This window comes from Panthera leo, chromosome B4, assembly GCF_018350215.1.
Source record: "Panthera leo isolate Ple1 chromosome B4, P.leo_Ple1_pat1.1, whole genome shotgun sequence".
In the NCBI taxonomy this organism is placed as follows: Eukaryota; Metazoa; Chordata; class Mammalia; order Carnivora; family Felidae; genus Panthera; species Panthera leo.
In genome coordinates this window covers 51,334,541-51,346,604 of record NC_056685.1, presented here as the reverse complement: position 1 = coordinate 51,346,604, position 12,064 = coordinate 51,334,541, and the positions used below count along the sequence as shown (strand labels likewise).

Genomic DNA, 12,064 nt, shown 5'->3' with positions numbered 1-12,064 from the left:
TTGTTTGCAGTTACATTCTTAATTTGTTTATACTTAAATATTTAAAAAATGATAACATGAACAAAAGCAATGGTTTTCAAGATTGTTTGAAAAGAAACATAATGACAAATTAGATTTAGACGATCCAAGTCAAAGTTAATCGTTAACAACAAAAGTGAGTTGGTATTAGTAAATTTTACTTCTATGCTAAATGATATTAATGAATCTTTTTCTGGTATGGAAAATAAATGTATCAGGGCTTTTAACTGCAATTATTTGTTGAAAGAGTAGATATATCCAACTTAGTTCTGCATTTTCAATGTCAATTTTATTTTTATAGAAAAACCCAAAAAGATTAAATTTAAAAACAGGCAAATAAAACAATTTTCCTGGTAACTGATGAAAAATGAAATCACTCCTGAATTTTTCTGTCTACAAAATCAATGGCTAAAGGCAAACAGAGAAATTGCAAACCTTGTTCTGTTTTATGAGACAAAAGATTCTTTACTCTGGGAGTCATACAGACTCTGCTGGGATAGGTTCAATGGCATTGGAGTCAGAATGCTGTGTTGTTCACAAATAGAAAATCCCATAACCATAATTTTTCCTTATGTTCAAGGACAAGAACTGCAGACAAAACACAGGGGAGGAAGTGCCTTACTCTGGGAGAGTCAATGATGCAAACTGCTTCTGAAGTTGGCTGTGAAGTTTTGAAAACTGGTCAAATGATTTTTCTGTCAGGCTCATTTCATTGTTACCATGTATCACCTGGATTAGATACAGCTGCAGAAAATAGACAAAAATCAAAAGGTGGCATTATCAACCTGTGATACATTTTAAAATATGGTTTCATGTAAACTAAACAAAGCAAGAACTTTTCCACAAAATGTCATCGCACGAACAAAAGGATGCAATTTGTAAAGGCAGAATTACCTATAAACACAGTATATAAAGATATCGTAATCTTATGTGCTGGGAACAGACTGCCTAATTTCTGCTCTTCTTTTCATGCAGACACTTTAATTAGCTCTTGATTTATGGTCTACTACAGGCAGGAACTGTTCTCTTTGATGGTTCTCTACTAATAGCTCTGGTTGTTATGATTTCTCCTTAGAACATCCTCCTTAATGGCACTTCTGCTCAAACCGTAACTGCTTTTTCATTTGCATAGTAAAAAAAATATCATGATATAAGGAAGGATGTGTAGCATAGTGAAGGGAAGTCTGAGATGAGGTCAACAGATATTTAAGTCAAATGACAGACTTGAGACTTACATTACTGGTTTTCTTACTGAACCTTAAAATTGTCGCTCTTTGAATTGACCTGGTTGCACTCAGCATACAGGATTCCTGGGAAGGAGTCTGTGAAGCAGATTTGGCAGGACTTGTGGCTGTCATTTGTGCAAGTGTATGGATCAAGTTATTTAACTTAACAGGGAAGCACTCCAGACTTTCCTTTATTTTCCTAGAGAAATGAAAAAGAAAAGATAGTGGGTAACATTTCCCTGAGTTGACTCATTTCACTTAAGATTTGTTTTCTTGTGTTTGTTAGACGTGGAGGATAGTCAAGAGCCATGTCTGTTTATTTGGAGCCCAACTATTAAATGTTATTTTTAAAAACCCCAAGTCACAGCTTATGTTGTTAGCGAACATGTGTTGTTAGCAAACACAAAACTGTAATTGCAATTTTGACTTATTTTAGGTTTGTTTTCTAATTTTAGGAATGATTTATTTAAAACTTAATTTTAGTTTATAATTATTTAAAATATTTAAATAATTCAGAAGTTAAAACTACAAAACAATGTATATTCCAAGAAGCTGAGCATTTATCTCTGTACTCTCTATGCTATTCTTTCTCTCCCCCATATTTAAACATTCAAAAAATTATAGTTTAACTTTTATTGTTTATTTTATTTATATATATATTTGTGTTCTTCTTTCAACTGTATTAAAAAAAAGTTGCAGTTTATATACTATATTTAATATACATTATATGAAATATTTTTCACTCTGGTTTTTTTTTCTGGTGGGTTGTTTTTGATGTGTCACTGTTTTTCAAGTCTTTTTTTTTTTGTATTTGAGGTTTGCAATTGTGTTCGAATGATACAATAAATATCTGCATATAACATTTTTATTCCCTCTGTACCCTCCTCTCCAGTATCTAATTTGCAGTGTTGTCCTTTTTATCCTAGTTTTTTTTTTTTTAATAATGGTTTCAGGAGTAGAATTTAGTGATTCATCACTTATAACACCCAGTGCTCATCCTGCCAAGTGCCCTTCTCAGTGCCCATCGTCCATTTAGCCCTTCCCCCCACCCAACATCCCCCCAGCAACCCTCAGTTTGTTCTCTGTATTGCCTCCCTCTCTGTATTTTATTTTTCCTTCCCTTCTCCTATGTTCATCTGTTGTCTTTTTTAAGTTCCACATGTGAGTGAAATCGTATGATATTTGTCTTTCTCTGACTTATTTCACTTAGCATAAAACATTCCAGGTCCATCCACATTGTTGCAAATGGCAAGATTTCATTCTTTTTGATCACAAAGTAAGTAGTATTCCATTGTATATATATACACCACATCTAATCTTTATCCATTCATCAGTTGATGGACATTTGGACTCTTTTCATAATTTGGCTATTGTTGATAATGCTACTATAAACATTGGGGTGCACGTGCCATTGGAATCAGCACTTTTGTATCCTTTAGAAAAATGCAATTTATCCAATTGTATTTATTGCAATTGCTGGGTCATAGGGTAGTTCTATTTTTAATTTTTTGAGGAACCTCCATTCTGTTCTCCAGAGTGGCTGCATCAGTTGGCATTCCCACCAGCAGTGATTTGTATTTCCTTATATTTTGATTTGTGTTTCCCTGATGATGAGTGATGCTGAGCATCTTTTCATGTGTCTGTTAGCCATCTGTATGTCTTCTTTGGAAAAATGTGTATTCAAATTTTCTGTTCATAACTGGATTATTTGTTTTTGGGTGTTGAGTTTGATAAGTTCTTTATAGATTTTGGATACTAACCTTTTATCGGATATATCATTTGCAAATATCTTCTCCCATTCCATCAGTTGCCTTTTAGTTTTCCTGACTGTTTCCTTCACTGTGCAGAAGTTTTTATCTTGATGAAGTCCCAATAGTTCATTTTTGCTTTTGTTTCCCTTGCCTCTGCAGACATGTCTAGTAAGAATTTGCTGTGGCTGAGGTCAGAGAGGTTGTTACCTATTTTCTCCTCTAGGATTTTGATGGCTTCTGGTCTTATATGTAGGTCTTTCACCCATTTAAGTTTATTTTTGTGTATGGTGTAAGAAAGTGGTCCAGCTTCATTCTTCTGCATGTTGCTGTCCAGTTCTCCCAGCACCATTTGCTGAAGAGACTGTTTTTTTCTATTGCATTTTCTTTCCTGCTTTGTGGAAGATTAGTTGGCCATGCATTTCTGTTATCCTAGTTAATACTATAAGGCAAGCAGTATGTATACTCTGCTCTTCATATGTACTTCATATACCACTTCCATTTTCTTATAGAGCTATTCTACCTATGTGTAGCATACATACCACACAGTTTCTCTTCTAACTACCATTAAATCTTAAACTATCTAGTAGGCATTATGTCTGCATCTCTGTCATTGTGACTACCTGAAGTTCATTCTCTACCTGAAATTCCTCAGAAAGTGCTCAAAGAAAAAAGTTTTTGAGTTTTAGATGTTCACAACAGTTTGTGGCCTGATTTGTAAGTCAGTTTGGCCTAATACATCATCTTTGGCTCACATTTTTTTTTTGAGTGCCAGAAAAACATTATTCCATTTTCCCCTGGAATAAAGAATTAGTACGCAGAGCTCTGATGACATACTGAACTTCTTTCTCTTATAAATAATAAATATTTGTTTCTTTTTGCCTAGACGCCTCAAGGAAGTTTATTTTCCTTCAAAGTCCAATAGTTTTTCTAAAATATGTTTCAGGTTGGTTACTCTGGGTAATTTTTCCAAATATTCAATGTATCCTTACAATATGTAATTTCAAGACTTTTGACCTCAGAAAATGTAATTTATGATACTGATATTTATTAAAATGCTAAATAATTTAGTATTTATACCATTTTAATATATTATTTGGGTTTTACTTTTTAGGGACTTTTAATATATATATATATGTATATATATATATATATATATATATGTTGGATTTTCATTGCCTTTCTTAATTTTTTAATTTTAAAAGTCCTCCTTTTTTCATCTGTTTTTTCTAGAGGCATCTGTTGTGTTGTGTTTAATCTGCATTCTTTCTGGTTTGCTTTTAAAACTATGTTTTCTTTTCCCAGAAATGAGCTCACAACTGTATTGTCAATTAATCTTCAACAAAGCATGAAAGAATATCCAACGGGAAAAAGGACAGTCACTTCAACAAATGGTGTTGGGAAAACTGGGCAGCAAAATGCAAAAGAATTAAGCTGGCCTGCTTTCTTATAGCATACACAAAAATAAGTTCAAAATGGATCAAAGACCTAAATGTGAGACCTGAAACCATCAAAATCCTGGAAGAAAACAGGGGAAAATTTCTTTGACATCAGCTGTAGCAACTTCTTTGTAGATATGTCTTCTAAGGCAAGGGAAACAAAAGCAAAAATAAACTATTGGGAGTAAATCAAAATAGAAAGCTTCTGCACAGTGAAGGAAACAATCAATAAAACTAAAAGGCAACCTATGGAATGGGAGAAGATATTTGTAATTGACATATCTGATAAAGGGTTAGTATCCAAAATCTATAATGAACTTATCAAACTCAACACCCAAAATATGAATAATCCAATTAATAAATGAACAGAAGAGGGGCGCCTGGTGGCTCAGTTAGTTAAGCCTCTGACTCTTGATTTCGGCTCAGATCATGACTGTGAGGTCATGATCTCACAGTCATGATGTCATGATAGGTATTGAGCCTTGTGTGGAGCTCTGCATTGGGCATGGAGTCTGCTTGGGATTCTCTCTCTCCCTCTTCCTTTGCACCTCCCCTGTTCATGCTCTCTCTTAAAAAAATAAAAAAGATAAAAACAGATTCTCTTTCTCTCTCTGCCACTCCCCTCCTCACTCACATGTATGTGCCCTCTCTCTCTTTCTCTCTCTCATAGACACACAAAATGAACAGAAGACATGAATGACATTTTTCCAAGGAAGGCATACAGATGGCCAATAGCCATGTGAAAACATGTTCATCATCACTCATCATCAGGGAAATGCAAATCAAAACTAAATGAGATATTAACTCACACTCGTTGGAATGGCTAAAATCAGCATCACAAGAAATAACAAGTGTTGGTGAGGATGTGGAGAAAGGGGAACCCTCTTGCTCTGTTGGTGGGAATGCAAACTGGTGCAGTCCCTATGGAAAACAGTATGGAGTTTCCTCAAAAAGTTAAAAATAGAAGTACCCTGTGATCCAGGAATTGCATTATTTACCCAAAGAATACAAAAACACTAATTCAAAGGGATATACGCACCTCTATGTTTATAGCAGCATTATCTACAATAGCCAAATTATGGAAACAGATCATGTGTCCACTGACTAATGAATGGATAAAGAAGATGTGGGATACACACACACACACACACACACACACACACACACACACACACAGTGGAATATTACTCAGCTATAAAAAGAATAAAATTTTGTTAATTACAGGAATGTAGATGGATCTAGAGAGTGTTATGCTAAGTAAAGTAAGTCAGTCAGAGAAAGACAAATACCATATGATTTCACTCACATGTGGAATTCAAGAAACAAAACAAATGAGTAAAGGGTAAAAATAGAGAGGCAAGCCAAGAAACAGACTCTTAACTGTAGAGAACAATCTAATGGTGACTAGAAAGGAGGTGGGTGGGGTAATCTGTTAAAAAGTTGATAGAGATTAAGTTAGTGCACTTGTTAAGATGAGCACTGGGTGGTGTATGGAAGTGTTGATCCATGATCCACTATATTTTACACCTGAAACTAATATTACATTGTTAACTAGTGGGAATTTAAATAAAAACTTAAAAAAAAGAAAAGCAATCTAAAAAGTTGTGTTTTATTTTTAATTCTTTCTTGGGTTCAGTCACCTCATTACTGAGTTTTTTAAATTGTGATATATATTGTTCCTTTATGTCTTTATCATTTTCTTAATTTCTTTTAGCTCTATTTGAAATATAAGGATTCAGTTTAATCCTTTGGTGGGAATATCTTTCTGGCATACTTTATTGTAGGGATTTTGTTTACATCTTCTTTTTCTTTTTCTTATTATAACTTTGTATGACATTCAAACATGATCCATTTGGTTTAAGCATTTTAATATGAAATTAGTATTCCTAAACTTTTAAGATGGAGTATAAGGTTTTTGAGGGTCTGAAGCTCCCTTTGCTGTTGGTACCATACAGTGATGAAAAATATTTGTTTCATATTTTCTGAGATATGTTTCTTTTGCTTCTCCCCTCACCCCACTTTTTTCTGGACTTTGGTTTTCTTTTTCTCCTATGACCTTTCTCCTCTCAGTTTGGATTATACATATAGTAGTGTCTCTTCAGTGTAGGACTTTTTCCTGGAAGGTAGCTCCAATTACCTTTGAAAGCTCAAAGAGTTCTTTGACCTTTTCAGATCTGCCACAGAACGCTTGCCCTTCCCAGTGAATTGGGGTGAGTAAAAATTCTTCCAAGTTTTAGCTGCTGTTATCAAATTGACCTGCTCAGCTTTCCAGTGAGTACCCATGGAGTCTTTGGAGTTCTGTTCTCAGGTCAATGAGATGACCTGTTGCTTCTTTAGCTTCTTCCCATGATATGCTGGTATGCAGGTCTTATAGCTGACTTGTCCTACCTGCTTATATTTTAGGATTCTCAGGAATACTTTGTTGCCTAGTTTTGTTGTAGATACTGTCCATAGTTTTTGAGTTTTGCTACCTTATTTGATATGTTTTATTTGGAAGAGATTCAGGGATATTAAAAAACTTAACTTTTTATACTATTTAATTCAAACAACACAGTAAAATATGAAGTAAACCATGAAAGGATCCCTTCATCCCTCCTCCATTACCACTCTCCTCCCCAGAAATAACTAGTAGAAACAATTTGATATTATCCTTTTGTACTTTCTCTATATTTTTGTGCAAAAAGACACACACACATACATATCTACTATATTTATTCCTACCACATGCCAGCTGCTATTTTAGCGTTGGGATATATAGCAAAGAATAATAGAAATGTCTTCCTTTATAGAGTTTACATAATGTGAAATTCAGACAATAAGGAAATAAACATTTAAAAATAAAAGAGTCAGGAGAGTAATATATGCTATAAAAACACTAAAATAGAAATTGTAGAGATGGAATATGAGGTGGGTAACAGTTTGCAATTTTAAATAGGATGGTCAGCGAAAAGTTGAACTATTTGACACAGATCTTAATTTGGCAAGAGTGTAGGCCATGGGGACTTCTGATGAAAGACTTTTTTGTAGCAGAAACAACAGCTAGTCTAGAAACTCAGAGGAAGATGGGTGACTGGTGTTTAGCAGCTGGCAAAGAACAGCAGTATGGTTGACAGAGAGCGGAGGGGAAGAACAGAATTAGACAAAAAGAGCACTATTTTGTAAGGATGATGATGTGTGAGATAGAAGTAAAAAGACAGGAATCAAAATCATAATTCCATGTCATGTTGTAATTTGCTAATTTAACTAAGTAATATATTTTGGAAGAAAAATTTTATAATGATTGGTATAGTACGTGGCCCCCAAATATCTATTGAATGAACAATCTTTCTAATTCCGAACAGAGAAAAAAATATTCTATTTTAAAATAATTATTTAATGCTTATTTATATTTGAGAGAGAGAGAAAGAGAGAGCAAGGGAGGGGCAGAGAGAGATAGAGATAGAGACAGAATCTGAAGCAGGCTCCAGGCTCTGAGCTGTCAGCACAGAGCCTGATGTGGGGCTCGACTCACAGGCTGTGAGATCATGGCCTGAGCTGAAGTTGGATGCTCAACAGACTGAGCCACCCAGGCGCCCCCAAAATCTATTTTTTCAAATGACCACATACTATCTGAAAGTATAGATGTAGAATTTAACCAATTTTTTTTTTAAATTGCAGAGACTATTCTTTCCTCACTGATTTAATTTTGTCCAATACTAAGGCTCCATATAAGCCCAGGCCTGCTTCTTCATTGTGTTGCACTTGTTATTTGTCTATTTCTGTGTCAGTCCTACACACTTCCTTAAAAGCTGGAATTTATAATAAGCCTTGAAATCCATAAGTTCTTTTACCCTCTTCTTCTTTAGGCATTTTTTTTTACTATTTTAGGCCCTTTAATTTGCCAAATTTATTTATTTATTTATTTATTTATTTATTATTTATTTATTTTTAATATTAGTTAATTTTTGAGAGACTGAGAGAGAGACAGAGTGTGGGCAGGGGAGAGGCAGAGAGAGAGGGAGACAGAAGCAGACTTCAGGCTCCCAGCTATCAGCAAAGAGCCCGACATGGCGCTCAAACCCACGAACTGCGAGATCATGACCTAAGCCAAAGTTGGACACTTAACCGATTGAACCACCCAGGCACCACAATTTGCCAAATATACTTTAGAATCAGCTTATCAAACTCACCCATACACAAAATAGATGTGTACGGATTTGAGTGGTATTGCATTAAAACTATAAATCAAATTGGAGGAGAATTAACATCTTACATTATGGATACATGCAAGTGGTAAACAGGATAGATTTTTCCATGTAGTTAGGTCTTGTTTTACATCTCTTTGAATGAGTTTTGCATTGTTTTCTTCCTGTGGAAGTTTTGCATATCTTTTGTTGGATTTATTCATTAATTGAACATATTTTTGTATGGCAAATGGTAAATGCTATTTTTTCCTATTTTTAACTAATATTTGATAATATATGAGTAGAGTTTAAACTGATATTAATTCTAACAATATTTCTGTATAATATTTCCAAAATTTGTATTGACAGAGTCATGTAATCTGTAAGTAATGCTAGAGTTTTGTCACCCTTTGCACTGATAACACTTCCAGTTCTATGTTATCAGTGGTGATAGTAAGCCTTTTTGGTTTGTTCCTGATTATAAAGAAGTTTTCAATGTTTCACCATTAAGTATAATGTTTTCTTTACATTTCTATTTCTAGAGTTTTTAAAAAATGAGTGGTTCTAAATTTTATTAACTACATTTTCTTTATCTATTGAGGTGATCATATAGTTTCCCCTTTAATCTTATTTACTATGGAGTCTTGAATGTTTTATCTTGTAACTACTTGCTTTACTGAACTCTTGTTACTCTATATTTTTTAATTCTATAGAATTATTTTATTTGCTTTCTTATTCAAATGGAAAATGAGAATATAATAAAACTTAAACATAGAGCTTTACTGTCAATATAAAGGTATTCATATCTTTCTCCTGACATTCACGGGAATGCTTGCAGTTTTCCATTTTTATTTTTTTATGTATTTAATGTTTTATTTATTTTTATTTTTATTTTTATTTAAAAAAATTTTTTTTAACGTTTATTTATTTTTGAGACAGAGAGAGACAGAGCATGAACAGGGGAGGGTCAGAGAGAGAGGGAGACACAGAATCTGAAACAGGCTCCAGGCTCTGAGCTGTCAGCACAGAGCCTGACGCGGGGCTCGAACTCACAGACCATGAAATCATGACCTGAGCCGAAGTCGGATGCTGAACCGACTGAGCCACCCAGGCGCCCCTGTTTTATTTATTTTTAGAGAGAGAGAGAGAGACAGGGTGCAAGCAGGGGAGGGGCAGAGAGAGAGGGAGACACAGAATCCGAAGCAGGCTCCAGGCTCTGAACTATCAGCACAGAGCCCGACACGGGGCTTGAACTCACGAGCCGCGAGATCATGACCTGAGCTAAAGTCAGATGCTCAACCAACTGAGCCACCCAGGTGCCCCATCAATATTCCAGTTTTAAATGTAAGATATTTACCTAAGTTTCCTTCCATTCTGAGCTTACTAAAATTTTCTAAGAGGAATGGATGTTGAATATAATTAAATACTACTTTTCTGGGTTGGCATCTATCAAAGTTATCATGCAATGCCTTCTTTAGACTAATGTGACATATCCTCAATGTTAACCATGTAGTTCAATAATGTTTAATAATTTCCCCTTCAATTTTGTAAAACTTCAACCCATCTATCTTGTTCTGGTATTAGACTCTTTAAAATAAATTCCAAAATTTGTCATTATTAAACATCAATCTAGGCCAAAATTTGCTAAGAAAGTTAAAATATGACTGATCATTATTCACTTCCACATGTTCATGTTTCTAAAGATATTCTTTGACTTTACGAATTTATGGGTATATAGTATAGTATAAAACATTCATTTCTTTTCTCATTCATAGTTTAAGGAATGAAGATAATAATAATAATAGCGGAAGTATAATGCTAATCATGATTTACGGAGACCCTATCATTCGTTCATTCATTCATTCAACAAATATTTACTGAACATATTTTGTGTGTGGGGTGGAAAGCTCTAGGGTAACAGCATGTACTCGCTTCTCATGACGATAGGCCATGAACGGTAAATCTTAAATTCTAATGTATTCACCTTCATAAAATTTCAACTATGTCCATGCCTTACTCTTATGATGCCCAACAGTTAAGATGTAGGAAGACTGGAGATGAAGGGTGAACTTTTATGATAAGCCTATAGTTTTAGGGCAGACTTTCACCAATCCATCTCCCCTCTTGCAGGTGATAGATTTAAGGCCTGATAGCACAGTGCTGTTAAATATGACCCAATTTGGGACTGGGGACCCGAGAGCAGTAGGTTTCAGGCCTCTGCAAGGATCTGATTTATGCGGGTGGCAGCCCTGTGATTTATTTTGCTTAATGGCAGGATCAGCAGGATTATGCTTTGGAGTATCCTTATATTACAGGTTCAAAGCCACATTTCGAAGGAACCAGTTCTTAAATTTCTTAGGGAAAGCCTCCAGATCATCCTGATAAACACTTCCAGCTCCCTGCCAGCCACTGTTTTATGTGTTGGGACATAGAAGTAAAGGAGAGAAATCAGATTTCTGCCCTCAAGGAGTATATATACTTTGGCCGACAGTGCCACTAAATGCCTTATGTTAATCTTTTCATCCTTATAGGAAAGCAGTAAAATTATTTTAGCAATGATGCCAGAAAAAAAGACCAAGAAAGGTTAAATGAATACCAAAGGTGACATCACCTAGAAAGTAGTAACCAAAAATTTCAACTCATGTTTATCTGATTCCACAGTCTTTGCTCTCATTGTGGATTATTTATAATAAACAGTATTTCAACTTTGTCTTTAAGATTAGCCAATCAATACATTTATCATGGAATTCTTAGATGGAATAAAGGCACTAAAATAATGATCCTTTAATTTTTACATAGAAATATTGCTTAGAAAAACATTTAACAGTATTTCTTGAAGCCTGTTCTTGAAGGGAACATGGTCCAAAGGGTTATAAAATAACCATAAAATCTTAAGCCTTAGGTCCTATCTTAAAAATCTGTACAAATTCTACTCTACTTCATAACATACTTATCTTTTAATATGGCATAAATATTTTAAATAGCTTATCATTACAAACAAATGCTACTAACATATTTCCTAGCTATGTGTGTGTGAGAATGAGCCATTGAGTTTTTCAGTCTCAGAAAATTGGGTTGAATCCAGGAGGTCTGGTCTTTCATGTCAGGTTCAACATAGAGACAGAGAGCAGTTTTTTTCTCAGATTAAATATTATGATATTTTTTGAATGCACATTTACATTAATATGTGACTATACGGGGCAAAAGTTTTTCACTGCTTTATGAGTCACATCAGAGTAACCATTGAGGAGAGATGTCTATAATGCCGAGGACTGCAGTTGAGCGAAGGTTCTGAGGCAACAGGATGGGAATTTCAAGAGCATCTTTCTATTGCTGAAGTTGTTTATATCATTTTGTGGCTTGATAGAATACCTGTTTTACTGGTCAGTCTCTTTAGTCTAAGGAAAACATTTCTCAAAAGACTATCTGTGAAGGAATTTGCAGAAGAACATTCTTATTTCCCCATTGAC

The 12,064-nt window shown here is 34.6% G+C and overlaps 1 protein-coding gene across 8 annotated transcripts in view; it reads right to left on the bottom strand.

Moving 5' to 3' along the window:
• The window catches only part of PIK3C2G (phosphatidylinositol-4-phosphate 3-kinase catalytic subunit type 2 gamma), a 347,337-nt gene that overhangs the window by 65,022 nt on the left and 270,251 nt on the right, over positions 1–12,064 (bottom strand). For 6 of the 8 annotated variants that reach the window (XM_042945913.1, XM_042945912.1, XM_042945916.1 and 3 more), the window contains 2 exons: positions 1,254–1,443; positions 641–762 (listed from right to left, as the gene is read on the bottom strand). In XM_042945913.1, coding sequence (XP_042801847.1) covers positions 641–762; positions 1,254–1,443 — 312 coding nt within the window. Of the gene's footprint in view, positions 1–640; positions 763–1,253; positions 1,444–12,064 lie in introns of those variants that run through there. The other 2 variants (XM_042945919.1, XM_042945920.1) reach the window with 2 other exon arrangements.